At 46.2% G+C, this 14,140-nt stretch overlaps 1 protein-coding gene across 1 annotated transcript in view; it reads left to right on the forward strand.

Annotated features, from left to right (window-relative positions):
- Nucleotides 1–14,140, forward strand: part of LOC116822501 (ephrin type-B receptor 5) — a 148,873-nt gene that overhangs the window by 19,126 nt on the left and 115,607 nt on the right. The window contains exon 2 of the mRNA XM_032776424.2: nt 7,422–7,646. Coding sequence (XP_032632315.1) covers nt 7,550–7,646 — 97 coding nt within the window. The 5' untranslated portion in view covers nt 7,422–7,549. The remainder of the gene's footprint in view (nt 1–7,421; nt 7,647–14,140) is intronic.

The following is a 14,140-nucleotide window of genomic DNA, read 5'->3' on the forward strand; positions in this document are numbered from 1 at the left end:
GGAATAACACATCCACTGCTTTCCCCTCATCCACAGAGCCAGTTATCTCATCATAGAAGGCAATCAGGTTAGTCAGGCATGACTTGCCCTTGGTGAATCCATGCTGGCTGTTCCTGATCACTTTCCTCTCCTCTAAGTGCTTGAAAATTGATTCCTTGAGGACCTGCTCCATGATTCTTCCAGGGACTGAGGTGAGGCTGACTGGCTGTAGTTCCCTGGATCCTCCTTCTTCCCTTTTTTAAAGATGGGCACTATATTAGCCTTTTTCCAGTCATCCGGGACCTCCCTCGATCGCTATGAGTTTTCAAAGATAATGGCCTATGGCTCTGTAATCACATCAGCCAACTCCTTTAGCACCCTCTGATTCAGTGCGTCCGGCCCCATGGATTTGTGCTTATCCAGCTTTTCTAAATAGTCCTGAACCACTTTTTTCTCCGCAAAGGGCTGCTTACCTCCTCCTCATGCTGGGCTGCCCAGTGCAGCAGTCTGAAAGCTGACCTTGTTCATGAAGAGGGGAGTTTAAGGGGGTATTTTAAGGAGGACAGTGATGTGGCCTTATGGATAGTTACAGGAAGCATGAGAGGCAGCATGGGTGAAAGGACAGAAGAGGATTGATGGACATTTTTAAAAAAAGAGAATCTCTTCTTTTAAGAGCTGCGAAAACTCCTAATCCACTTTCCTGGGCTCAGCCAAAGCAGGGAAAACAAGGTTAACACTCCTGATATTTCTAAGGTAAAAAACAGGCAGGAAATAAACCAGTTATTTTTTATATAAAGGAAGGAATTCAAACCAACCTTTCATGCTGTCACTGGATGTCATAAAGATGCCCAAAAGGGCACAAGTCCAACTGTTTTCCTTTCCTTTATTTTCATTTAAGAAAAATAAACAATTAAAAAGACTGCAGGAAGCCTACTATAAATTACAGTGTGAAAAGAGAACCTCCTTTAAGTTCAGTGTAATTAAATTCCACATCAGGCGCCTCAGAAATATTTAACAAAGATATAATCTCTCCAGATCAAATCGTTAAACAATTCATGAATCACTGAAACATCCACCAACCCAGCACTTGCATAGTCCCAGCTCTAGCTCCACACCTTCCGTGGAGTCACTCAAAAGAGCTCTCAGTAGCAACAAAGGGTAAAATACCATCAAGACAGAAAAGGGATTGATTTTATTGAATTAAATGCTCCCTCCCATATATTGCTATAGGTGCCTGAATGATGTATCAGGGAAAATCACATTAAGTAATATTAATATCATGCCCAATTCAGTGGACTGTAATTCTCCTGCCATTCACCACTCGCTCTAGGTACATGGTGATAAAGTTAATCCTCATATGTATCTTTATGATCTATGCATGAAAAGCACTATATAACAGTATTAGTACGGTAGGTAGAATTTGTTATTGGTATTAATAGGCAGAGTAGGTAGCGTTAGTTTTTATTATTATATATGTATTCAGAGCACTGCACAGACATTGGTTAATTAATCCGCATATCTCTAGGAGGCAGATGGTCATTCTCTTACTGGTTTCAGAGTAGCAGCCATGTTAATCTGTATTCGCAAAAAGAACAGGAGTACTTGTGGCACCTTAGAGACTAACAAATGTATTGGAGCATAAGCTTTCGTGGGCTACAGCCAGAGGTATAGTGACTGGCCAAAGGTATGTCAGTGGCAGCGTCAGGTACTACAATACAGACAGTTGGAAAAGCACTGTCCTCCATCTGACTTATGACATCAGCATGAGTCCCAGTTTAGCCTCAAAGGGTCGAGATGCTCACTCCCATGTTCTCTTACTCCTCGTGCTTTAAACCTGATGGATCAATGAACAGAACAGAAATAGTTACAACAGCATGTTGAATCTTGTGCAGTCAGGCTCCCACCTACCTCTTCGGATACACCTTACTGATAAATAATATTAGGTGGTTAATGCTCACAGTAGAGGATGGGGAAGAGAAGAAAGGAGAATTCCAACAGAGATTTTTAAAGGGCTCATTTCACCCTGAAGAGTGTTTGAGGAAACAAGGGCAGCCAAGTTAACTGGGTTTTAATGGTTGGTGGTAGGGGAGGAGAAAATGTAACACAAAGCTGGCCTTGCACTGATGGATTGAGTGGGGAAGCTGGGAATAGCATTGTTTCCCTTGCAGGCCAGGAGCAGAGGGAGCAGGTAAAGCTGGCTGGGGGAGAGTAGGGCAGCTCTGTGAAGGACTGAGGTGACTTGGGGAAGATCCCTTGGGGATAACAAGGAGACTGGGGAGAGTAGAGGATTTGGTCCAGGTCCTTTCTACTGTCAGGGTCTGAGATCCCTCTGCAGTGTAGTCTGCACTAGAGTCCTTCTTGGAGCTATGGGGATTGTTACCTTACCCTGCTTCACAGCCCATTTGAACTTGAGGACAGATTCCTTAGGTACTAGTTGTCCCAGAACTTAGTCAATGCTGCTCCTTACTAGGCCATGGGGAGTCATTGTTGACTGACAGATGGAGTTTTCCCCCACAGTGCTCCCTCAGTCCTTCCTACCTCTTCTGCCCCCCAGGGAGTGAGAGACCCGGACTGGAACTTGATATCAGGCCTTCTACTCTGAAATGCAGGGTGGTGGTGTCACCTTCTGTGACCCAGCCCCTGTCAGGCTAGGAGGAGTGACAGAGTGGGACTGGGGAATCAAACTAGTCTCCTGTAGGGCATTACTCGTTGGGAGCACGAGGCTCAGCTTCCACAATGCAAGGGGCACAAGGGAGTGACAATCCCTCCTCCGATCTCTATCCTGGTCAGTTAACTCCTCAGAAAACCCAGAACTTAAAGGAATGGTCACATAGACACTTGGGAAAGATAATCCTGTCAGGCCCCCAGCTCCTCTCCAAGATATTTTTACGGTATGCCCTCCCTTCCTTATGCCCCCTACCTCCTTCCTGCTCCTCTTACAGATTCCCTGTGCACAGAAGGGATATAAAGAGTGGCCCAAATGCAGGGTGGCTTTGGTTTTTTAATGGAAATTTTTGGGCAGTTTTCCTTTCCCTCTTCATATTCTGGATGGGCTGCCCAAGCACAGGTCACATTGGGGTTGAGTGGTAGTACTGTGCCCAAATTCCTCCTCCAATCCCCAGTTTTGTCCACATTCCCCAAATAGCTTCATGTTTCTGGTCAGCACTGAAAGAGTTAACACATATATTTTTAAATTGACATCATGAGGCTTCTGAGTTCATGGGTGAATGCGAGCAATTTGCATTTTTCTGTGAATTATGGCTTCAGGCTGTCTGCGGACTACTCCAGCAAGGATGCATCTGGAAATTTATCTTTTAAACCAAAAGAGTTTATTTTAATAAAAGCTTAGATTCAAGAGAAACTGATGAGGCTGGCAGAGAAGTGCTAGTGTACATTTCCCTGTCATTATCCTTGTCAATCCACCTCTGAGCCACAAGCACACACAACAGACCTCACCTGGTCTGAGGAAGTCCCACAGAGATTTGGCATGTGCATAGCTACATATACCTGGCCTCAAATAAGCCATGCAACAATCAGTGCAATGCAGGTGGGCAGAATTCAGATGAATAACTGGCACACACCTAGCCTGGGTAGGAGGTTACTCCAGCTCCAATAGAAACACATGTACTAGTGGCACTGATAGTGGGGCAGGGTGGCGTGGAGGGGCTCTGGAATCAATGTGAGCTTGCTTAGCAATGCTAGCGCTTCCCACCTACTAGCTCATGGTGTTGTTGAGAATGCTTGAACTCCTCTGTGCACTGAGTGGAGAAGCTGCTGCAATTACATTGACTGCATGAAGTGGTTTGTTTCATTGCTTGCCCTTGAGATGATGTAGAATGTTTACACACCAAGCTTCTTTGTGACAGAACTATTTTAGCATAACCATGCACAATGCCTGCCATATCTCGCTACAGAAACATGACTAAGCATCACCCAGGCATCTTTAAGAAAGAGCTGGTCTTCCCAACTAATTGGATGATGGTTTCTGAATTGAGCAATAAAGGTGCAGGGGGCCATCATGATATTTGGTCTCTTTTATTGAGATCTAGAACATCTTAGTGTAAGCTTGGTGAGGCACCCAGATTTCACAGAAATGATATCAAAATAAATGCTTGCAATAGTAATACTAATAAGAAATAACAGAGATGTTGCAGGCTCTGAGTGATCCCAACAATAGTTTCTTTCAGTGCTTAGTTGCTTAGCATAGGCAATGTCTGAGTAGTTTGAGCATTCCTTATGGGTTTGCACTGGATTCTTTTCTGGCTGCTCTACTGGACAGAATCATTAAAGCAACTCTTCCCTCCAGAAGCTTGTGGAAACTGAAGAGCCATTTCTCTTTTTGGACACTGTCTAATTCCCAGCACCATCTGGGAGCTAGAGGTCATTCAGGAGTTAGGGAGCTATGAGCATGGAAGCAATACAGGAAGCTTGTTATGGAGGAGTTAATGCAAGAGTGATTGACAGCGGGAGCAGCCCATTATGAGTGGTTGGGAGAGAGGGAAGGGGAGCAAGGAGGCACTGAGGAATTTTACACTGGGAAGGTTCTCATTTGGGCTGACAGAGTGGGAAGGATAGGTGGTTTCTGCATCACAGAAAATTAGATCTGGCCTGAATATCCTTCTGGGAGTGGTAAAAAGGAGCTGCGAGGGTGACCGGGACAGGGTGCCTGTCTGTAGGAGTGAAGGGGTGGCTGAGAAGCTGGGCTAGGTTGAGGTTGCTGAGGGTTAACAGGTAAGGTGACCAGATGTCCCGGTTTTATAGGGACAGTTCTGATATTTGGGGCTTTGCCTTATATAGGTACCTATTACCCCTAACCCCGGTTCTGAATTTTCACACTTGCTATCTGGTTGCTCTAGTAACAGGAGGGTTCAGCACTGGAAAGGGTGTGTCCAGGACACTTAGGATGGAAGAACCAGGAGATGGTCAGGTCTGGGTTCCCAACAGGAGTGGGAGGAAAAGGCAGGAGATTAAGTTTGTGATTAGCACATTGGCTGGGGGAAGAGACAACATCTGAAATCTGCAGGTATTTACATTTTTGCTGCTGTCTAAATCAAAACCAGCTTTTGGGATTAGCCACAATTTATTTAAGGGGGAAAAAAAGAATTTTCCAATTGAATCCAGATTGACAAAGGGATGTATGTTGCCAAATAAAGAGCAATGCAAACTCACTGGGGCTAGGAATACTGAGAAAGCAGTATAAACTAGGCAGATAATGTACCCCACAGATGAGTGGGGAAGGAGAATGGCTCATCTCCCCAGGCCAACAGTGGGTCCACTTCTATCAGTTTGTTTCAAATTCTGCCTTATTCTTGATAAGAACCTTCAGCCACATTTTGTCAATTTCCCCTCTGTCGCCTGGCTGATCCAACACTGAGACTGAGATCGGGTGGTTGGAACAAAGTCAGGATTGCTGGTTCTGTTCCTAGCTCTGCCACTGAGTTACTGCATAACACTGAACAAGTCAATTCACCTTTGCCAAAGTCATGCCTGATATAAGTGGATACAATTCCAATGGCTTCAGTAGATATTTCTGCACTTAACATCTGGGTTAAATTTGTCTTTGTTCCTCTGTTTACCTCCTTGTAAAACAGTTGTCACAATACTTACAATATCTCCCTCTCAGGGGTCTGCTAATTTAGTAAAGTGCTTTTAGATCTTGGTATTAAAGACTGCATAGGAGGACAGATGTTTATTATTTACAGCTCTCTACAGATTATTCTCCCAGGCATTGCCAGTCAAGTTTTAAATGGCTCAAGCAATTGATCTTCTACCACTTCCCTTGGGAAGACTATTTCACCACAGTCTAATATTTCTTACTGTTATGAAATATTTCCTGATTACCCAGCCTGAAATGTTTCCCTTTGCTCTTTTTCATCCTCTTACTCTCTGGGACCCTTGCAATCAGCTTCTCTCCTTTCTCAATGTGTACACCTTTATAAGACTTGGAGCCAGTTACTATATTCTCCTCCCTCCCTTCCCCCCAACACGCACATTTTAGTCATTTGTCCCAGTTATATTTAATTAGTTCTTTTTTATTTCTCCTCACAAACCAGTCCCCCTGAATCACACTTCTTGCTTTTCTCTGAGCTCCCTTCAGTTTTCCTACATCTTCCTGATGTTTGCGGTGGCTCTAATCCCTCTGGATGCAGCATTCTAGTGCAGTCTCACTAGGGCTGTACAGGAAGGGACACACTCCTCTTTGTCTGGCGATGCCTCTCTCTCTCACAAATAAAACAACTCAAATTCTACTCTACTACCTGACCTCAAATTGTCCACCCTCTGCTCCCCCAAACTTGCCCCCTTGCTTTTCTTTCCTCACTGCTGGATCTGGAGATGATCCCTGCATGGCTGGCTCTTCTAATTGCAACTCTACCCTCCTCCGCTCTAGCCCAGCCATTTCCCCTCTTTCTGTGTCATCTGAGAACCTTGTCTTTCTACTTAGCTTACACTTGACTGTCTCCCTGAAGTGCCTTTTGCAGTGCTACGTGAAGGGTTCCCTAAAGAAACAAAAAGAGTAACCTACATATGTCCATGACATTTGTGTAGAGGGATGGGGACTGAGCAGTGTTTGCTGATGGCTGTGCCCAGAAGGACCTGGTGTTACAAAGCTGTTGCACTGTGGCAGGCTGAGTGAATGCTCTTTGTGATGCCACTTTCTCAGTATGACTACTGCAGGTGTGTATGGTGCCTGGCATGATGAAGGATGGGCTTTACAGACAATCTTTATACAGAAAAGAAGCACAGAGTTTTGGTTAAGGCACTAGACTGAGACTGGGTTCTTTCCTTGGCTGTGCCACACTTCCTGTTTGACCTAGAGTCAGTCACTTTCTTTGCCTGTTTCCCCATCTCTGAAATGGGGATAACACTGCTTTAGGTGCCAGAGGTGTTGTGAGGTTAAACCATAAATGTTTGCAGTGATAACTCGCCTGAAGCTGAAATGCAGCTATTTCTGTGATGAAATGTGTCAGCAGTCTTACACAGCAGTGTCACAGGATCTGAAAAATAATCTCTCTCACTGAAACTGCCCCAGGAAATTCTAAGGAGGCAAATGTAATTACGTGGGCTGGAATTTGGAAAGGACACAAGGTTTAACAACTCCACTCTTTTTGGAAAAGTGCCATGGGATGTTTCCAATGATTGCAAGCGGGCAGGGCCTTGGCCATGCAGTAACAGTGCCCCCTAGCACCATGCTATGGGCCTGGCCAGTGCTGACTCAGTGAAGCACTCCCTGTTAAGAGTCTGGAGGGCTCCTAAACCATGGCTGAGGCATGGGGGATAAAGAGGGAGGAGGTGCAGTGCTGTCATTGTTATGTCAGTCTGTGACATAACTCTGCACAGCATATGCTAGGGTAGTGTTGTGTTTGGGACTTATGAAGCTGCCATGTCATAGCTTGAAATTGTGGCTACCTGATTTCCCTTCTTCATCTTCTGTCTCTCTCCAGTCACCCCCGTTGTGTGGGGACACTTCTTCTTTGGCTTGGAGAGGCCCTGACCACCTGACACCACCTTGGAACTCTTGAAGGGAGTGGGGAGTGTTATTTGGAGATGGTGGAGTCCCTGGAGAAGCTACATGGATCTTAACGCTGCCGTACAGGCAAGGAGAAGAGCAGTGGGAATGGGTTGGCTGTGGCTGGTCTGCCTGTTTCACCTGGCCGCCTCACTGGAAGGTAAGAACAGATTTTTGTTAAGATAAAGCTCTTTCTAAAGCCTGAGGAGACTGAATGGCTCAGGGGGTGCTGGGGAGCAGGCTATGGAGCCTCCATCATGCTAATCTGTTCTGTTCCTGCTTCAGATCAGTAATGACCAAAATGTGTCTCTCTCTGATGGGTGTTTGGTGTTTTATCAGTTGTGGAAGGTCTTAGTCCAGTTCTTTGTGGGACAGGCATCCACATTCCAATAAAGCACCAACAGCATTACTCAGCATCCCTGTTGGCTGTCTTGGCAGAGAGAGGCCAAGGTTTGCATTGACCCTAAACTCCCTTCTTGTTCCCAAGGGTAAGGCAGTTGAGGGGGGATTGGTTAGAGTGTATGGGATGATTGTATTGCTATTGCCCATGTCATGCCTGTTTTGTGGAATTCAGTCTCCAAAGAGCTGATACTCTTCTACAAGACTGTGCCCATTTGGCTGCAATCAGCAGCTCTTGCCCTTACGGTTTTTAACCACCAGCCCCCAAATTGCAGACATGAAGGGAATGTTCTACACTGGCACCAGGGGGCAGTTTATGCTGAGAAACTGAAGGAGAGTGGGAGAGGATGGAAGAAGGAGAACAGGAAAAAGCAGGGAGGAGAAGAGAGGCCAGAGTGCTGGCAGAGGGAAGAGAGAAGAGAGAGTAGGTGAAAGGGGGGAGGGAGAGGGAAGAGATAAGAGAGACTCAGGGAGAGAGAGACAGAATTAGAGAAGGAGGGGGTAGAGGTGTTGTAAACAACCCCCTTGTTTGTTCCAAGGAAGATCCCTGTGGCCACATATGTTCACTGACCCGAACTGGTTTGTGATGAATGCTCATCTCTCACTCACACGTGAAAGCCTTTGAAAAAAAGGGAGTTGGAAAGCAGGAGGGAGATGGTGAAAGAAAGACATAGAGGGAGAGGAGGAAGGAATGGAAGGTGGGGAGATAGGGAAGGGGAAAGGAGGACAGAGATTGGGGAACAAATTGAAAGGGAAAAGGAAACTCATATCTAAAGCATTGTCACTAAGATGAAGGGCAAGAAGAGACATGTCTTTATATGAAAGAGATGGAAAGTGGGGGATGGAGAGAGAAGAGAAATGGGCTGAGATTTATAATATAAACCAATTTGGTGCGCTGACGTGATTTCCTCTGAAATAATAATGGAAGCCCCAAGCATGGAGAGGAAGGTGTGTCTCTGCTCTGAGCTCACAGGCTGTCCATATGTCTGAGCCACCAGACCCGCCCCACTCTGACTGAGGGGGTTGAGGAGGTTTCCTACCTACAGTACTAGCTCTTGAGACTTCACCAGTGCTTGGGAATCTGCTGGAAATGGACACTGTTAACACCCCTGTAGCCATAGGACAGAAAGGGGGAGGAAGGGTTAATGGGTTACAGTTTGCTGTAATAAGCCATAAATCCAGTTCTTTATTAAGACTATGGTTTTTAGTGTCTAGCAGAGTTATGATTTTAAGCTCCCAGGCTCATCTTTTGAAAGTGTTGTGCAGGTTTCCTTTGAGGATGAGGACTGATAGATCAGATATATTGATCGCTTTGTGAAAAGTGTTCACCCACAGGGGATCTGGTGTTCATGCCTTTTATCATTTTCTTTTGTGAGTTCATTTGAGAGCACAGTGATTGTCTGGTTTCACTCACATAGTTGTTATTGGAGCATTTAATTAACTGAATGAGGTACACCATATGTACTCCTGGGGGAATTCTGTGCCAAAAATTTAAAAATTCTGCACACAATATTTTAAAATTCTGCAAATTTTTTATTTGTCAAAATAACACTATATTAGCACCCCAGTTTTAATTATGTTGATAATTTATTTCAAAATACCTGTCAGCAAGTATGTCTGTAACAATACAGACACACACAAAAAAACTCCCAGGAGCTGAAAGTTAAAGAAACCCCTATGACAACCCAGCCCCTCCCCCCTGAGCCCGGCCTCCCCTCCCCACCAGCCAATACACCCAAACCTCCTACCTCCGAGCCCAGCCGCGTGGCACCCCAGCCCAGACTCCCCCACCCCCAGGTCCCCAGAACCAAGTCGCAGCCCCCCCGCAAGCCCTGATACCTGCCCTCTACCCCTCAGAGCCCAGGGATCAAGATGAAGAAACAGCCTGATGCTGGGTCCCTGGCTTGTATGGAGTTTCCTGCGTGCTGCCATCTCCTTCCTTCAGGGTATGCTAGGATTTGCAGCTGCCCGGAAACCTCTAGCTTCCTCCCCCTCCTCCCATCTGTGTCTTCTATGTGCAGTGGCTCCTAGTGGTGCCCAGCAGCACTGCAACCCATTTCTGTGGGCGAAAAGGAATTCTGTGCACACATTAATTTCTGCAAAAATTCTGCTTTGGCAGTGGCACAGAATTGCCCCGGAAGTAACAATGATGTTAGAGGCATGTGTAGAACCCCTGGATCTTGAAAGGTATATTGTGGGGGGTGCTGATCATTGTAGGTGTTTCTGGTAAGTTTGAAAATCTAAGGAATATATAATATAAAGAATCTCAAGTCTAATCTTCGTTGGTTTTAGAATGAATACTTTGGAGCTTCAGATGCTGACTGTATTCTTTCTCATCTCTTAACTCAGTGGATTTTCATCCAGGGGTATGCAGAAGTCTTCCAGGGGTACATCAGTTCATCTAGATAGTTGCCTAATTTTACAACAGGCTATTTAAAAAGCATTAGCAAAGCCAGTATAAACCAAAATTTCATACTGACTGAATGAGAAAGTAAGCAATTATTCAGTAATAGTGTGCTTTGTATTTTCATGTCTGATTTTGTAAGCAAGTAGTTTTTAAGTGAGGTAAAACTTGGGGGTACGCAAATCAGACTCCTGAATGGGGTACAGTAGTCTGGGAAGATTGACAGCCACTGCCTTAAGTGAAGGTGAAGAGATCCTTTTTTTTTTTGAGTATTTTTCAGGCATTTGAATTAGATAGATTTAAACAGCCTGAATATGAACCACTTTCCTTCTCAAACCAGGTTTTGCTTGAATGGACATAATCCTACCAGTCTACAATAATGGAAAAGCAGGGCAGCCAAACCTTAATGTATACTGAATAAAAAATAAAGAAGAAAATAGGAAAATAAACGTTATGGCTTTTGGAGGGAGGAAAAATAATGAAATGTTCAGGCCTTTCCTTTATACATCATAAAGAAGTAAAAACGAGCAAAAAGTAAAAACCCAATATATATTTTCCTTTGTAAGATCACCTTTGAGAGCACACTCCTCTGGGTGGAATTGGCCAGGGACTTGCTAAGAAATGGGAGAGCAGCCCCCCCACCCCCCTGGCAATTCAGAATGAACCCTGGGTTCCTTCAGCATAATAGGGAGACACTAGAGTGAAGACACTTGACACAGATTTGACACCCTGACACTCCAGCTTCACTGCAATGGAACCCAGTCCCCCTGAAATTTCACAGGTGTAGTCTTAGACTAAGGTAGAATATCTGTAGGAAATCTGGGCAAGGAGTTTTGGAGACGGACATCTTTTGTAGCCTCTTACTGCTTGAACATTATAGCAGGGTTCTGGAGGCAACCCACTAAAATTAAGGTTGCATAACAGTTTCCGTGATAATTCCGTTTCCAGACATTCACAGCTTTGAGAAGCTATTACATTTGAGAGCTGAGATTTCCTGATTTGCTTTCTGTTTCAAGGTGAAAATTTTGTTTCCTTGAAACATTTCAAGGAAAAATGTTGTTTTTTTCTTCAGTGAAAGTGAAATGGGAGGGAAATAATTTCTATATTTGCAGCCCTTCCCCTAAGGTGTGGCTCAAGCCCCATCCTTTTCTCCCTCTCAGCCTCAGTGATGTTGCTTCTGGGTTCTTCATCTTGGCATCTGGTGCCTCCACCCAAGGGGGACCATGCTAGAGTCTGGAACACAAGGGCTGCTGCCCCTTGGGAAAATGTTTTCTGTCAAATAATGTAGCAGGAGTGTAGTCTGGTACACAAGGAATAAAATAATTATCATAATCTCAAAAGTAACAATACAGCAACAGGGGGGACTTTATTGGGTAGATGACACAAAGGATCGGGAATAATGAATGAATGGTAGTAACTAGAATAATAAAATATTAGCAATACCTTAAAGCCTCCCGCTCCCAAGATTTACCTGGGCCCAGCCCCCCAGCTCCCTCCTAGCACCTGCCTAGGCAGATAGTGGATTGGAAATCAGTTCTTTACTGGGGGATGCAGCATTATAATCATTGGTCAGCTTAAAACTAACAAGCAAAATAAATAAAATGGCATTTTTTACATGGTCTTCACCCCTAAAAGGATAGGATTGTGCTGAGGATCTATGGTCTGAAGTCCATTGGAAAGCGAAGCCGGCTCTTGGCAGCCTGACTAAGGGTTTGTCTTCTCTACCAATGGTAAAGTGCTGCCGTGGCAGCGTTGCCATGGCAGTGTTTTTGCATGGCTGTGTAGTTGCAGCACCAGCATGCAAAAAACCCCACCCTCACGAGGGGAGTAGCTCCCAGCGCTAGGAGTGCAGCTCGCAGCGCTGGTGCACTGTCTACACTGCCACTTCACAGCACTGAAACTTGCATCACTCAGGGGGGTGTTTTTTCACACCCCTGAGTGAGAAAGGTTCAGCGCTGTAAAGTGGCAGTGTGTACAAGGCCTTGGAATCACTCCTCAACCTCCTGGGTTGCTGGTCTCTAGTGGGCTGATGCCCTTTAATGACCCAGTGACCTTCCACTGAGTTCAAATTTCCCTTTGGGTAGGAATGAGAAGTTGAATGGGGACCTGCCAGGCTGTGATGCTTCTCTCTCTGCCCCAACAGACAACACCAAAAGTAAAACCAAACACTTTATCTTTGAGTTCTGGCTTAGGATTGATTCTTGATGTAACTTCCAGCTTGTTGTAGCTCGGGGGGGAGGGGAGGGACAAACTTTTTGGCCTGAGGGCCACATCCGGTTTCCAAAATTGTCTGGAGGGTGGGTTAGAGGAGGCTGTGCCTCCCCAAACAGCCAGGCATGGCCTGGCCCTCGCCCCCATCTGACCCCCCCTGCTTCTCACCCCCTGATGGCCCCTCTCAGGACTTCTGCCCCATCCACTCCTCCCTGTCCCCTGACCGCCCTCAGGTCCTCCGCCCCTGACTGCCCCCTTCCTCCCCATCCAACCCTTCCTCTTATTCCTGACTGCCCCCCCCCCGGGACCCCTGCTAGTGATCACCCTACATCACCCCCCGCATCACGTTGCTGGTAGCAGGGAAGAATCCTGCTTGCCAGACGCTGAAAACTCGTCGCTATCCACTCCTCCCTGTCCCCTGACCGCCCTCAGGTCCTCCGCCCCTGACTGCCCCCTTCCTCCCCATCCAACCCTTCCTCTTATTCCTGACTGCCCCCCCCCCGGGACCCCTGCCCCCATTCAACTCCCCTGTTCCCTGCCCTCTGATCGCCCTGATCCCTATCCATACTCCCGCCTCCTGACCACCATCCCAAACTCCCCTGCCCTCTATCTAACCCCCCTTGCTCCCTGCCCCCTTACCGCGCTGCCTGGAGCACCGGTGCCTGGCGGTGTGGCTCAGAGCACCAGGACAGGCAGCTGTGCTGCCCAGCTGGAGTCAGCCATGCCACTGTGCAACACAGAGCATCGGATTAGGCCGCGGCTCTGCAGCTGCGCTGCCTGGCAAGAGCTTGCAATCCCGCCACCCAGAGCATTGCACCAGAGGCGCAGTGAGCTGAGGCTACGGGGGAGGGGGAACAGCTGAGAAGGGGCCGGGGGCTAGCCTCCCAGGGCAGGAGCATAGGGGCTGGGCAGGAGGGGTCCGTGGGCCATTGTTTGCCCACCTCTGTTCTAGTGCCACCCTGGACTCTAGGCAATTTGGAAAACAAAGTCCTGAACCTTTATAGCCCTTGCTGCTGTAGTGCAGGGATAAGTCCTCTAGATCAGTGGTTTTCAGCCTTTTTTCATTTGTGGATCCCTAAAAAATTTTAAATGGAGGCGAGAATCCTTTGGAAATCTTAGACATAGACTGTGGACCCCCAAGTGTCTGTGGACCACAGGTTGAAAACTACTGTTCTATGGTAAAGACAACCTTTTGTGGACCCCTTAGACATAGGCTGTGGACCCCCAGGGTTTCTTGGACTACAGGCTGAAAATTACTGCCCTAAAGGCTCACTTTAATATGTCAGGAACAACCAGTTCCATGGGGGATTACATTTTATGAACAATGCATAAGAAAAACTTGCAACGTTATATAATAGAGAACTGCAGGCCAAATGATCGATATTAGAGTCATTTTGTCAGTGCAATAGCCCTCCCCAAGGAACAGCATGCAGTCTTGTCATACAGGAAATTGGTTTTGATTTGACTGAGTTATAAATGTTTGAAAATCATGTACTGTTCATGAATATATATATATATGTATATATATATATATATGTGTGTGACTGGATAGCGTAGTGGTTAAGAGTGCTGCCCTTTGATACGAGAGACTGGGGTTCAAATCCTGGTTGGTACCCAACTTTCCAGTAGGGATCCTTGGG

Source organism: Chelonoidis abingdonii, chromosome 1, assembly GCF_003597395.2.
Source record: "Chelonoidis abingdonii isolate Lonesome George chromosome 1, CheloAbing_2.0, whole genome shotgun sequence".
Taxonomy (NCBI): domain Eukaryota; kingdom Metazoa; phylum Chordata; order Testudines; family Testudinidae; genus Chelonoidis; species Chelonoidis abingdonii.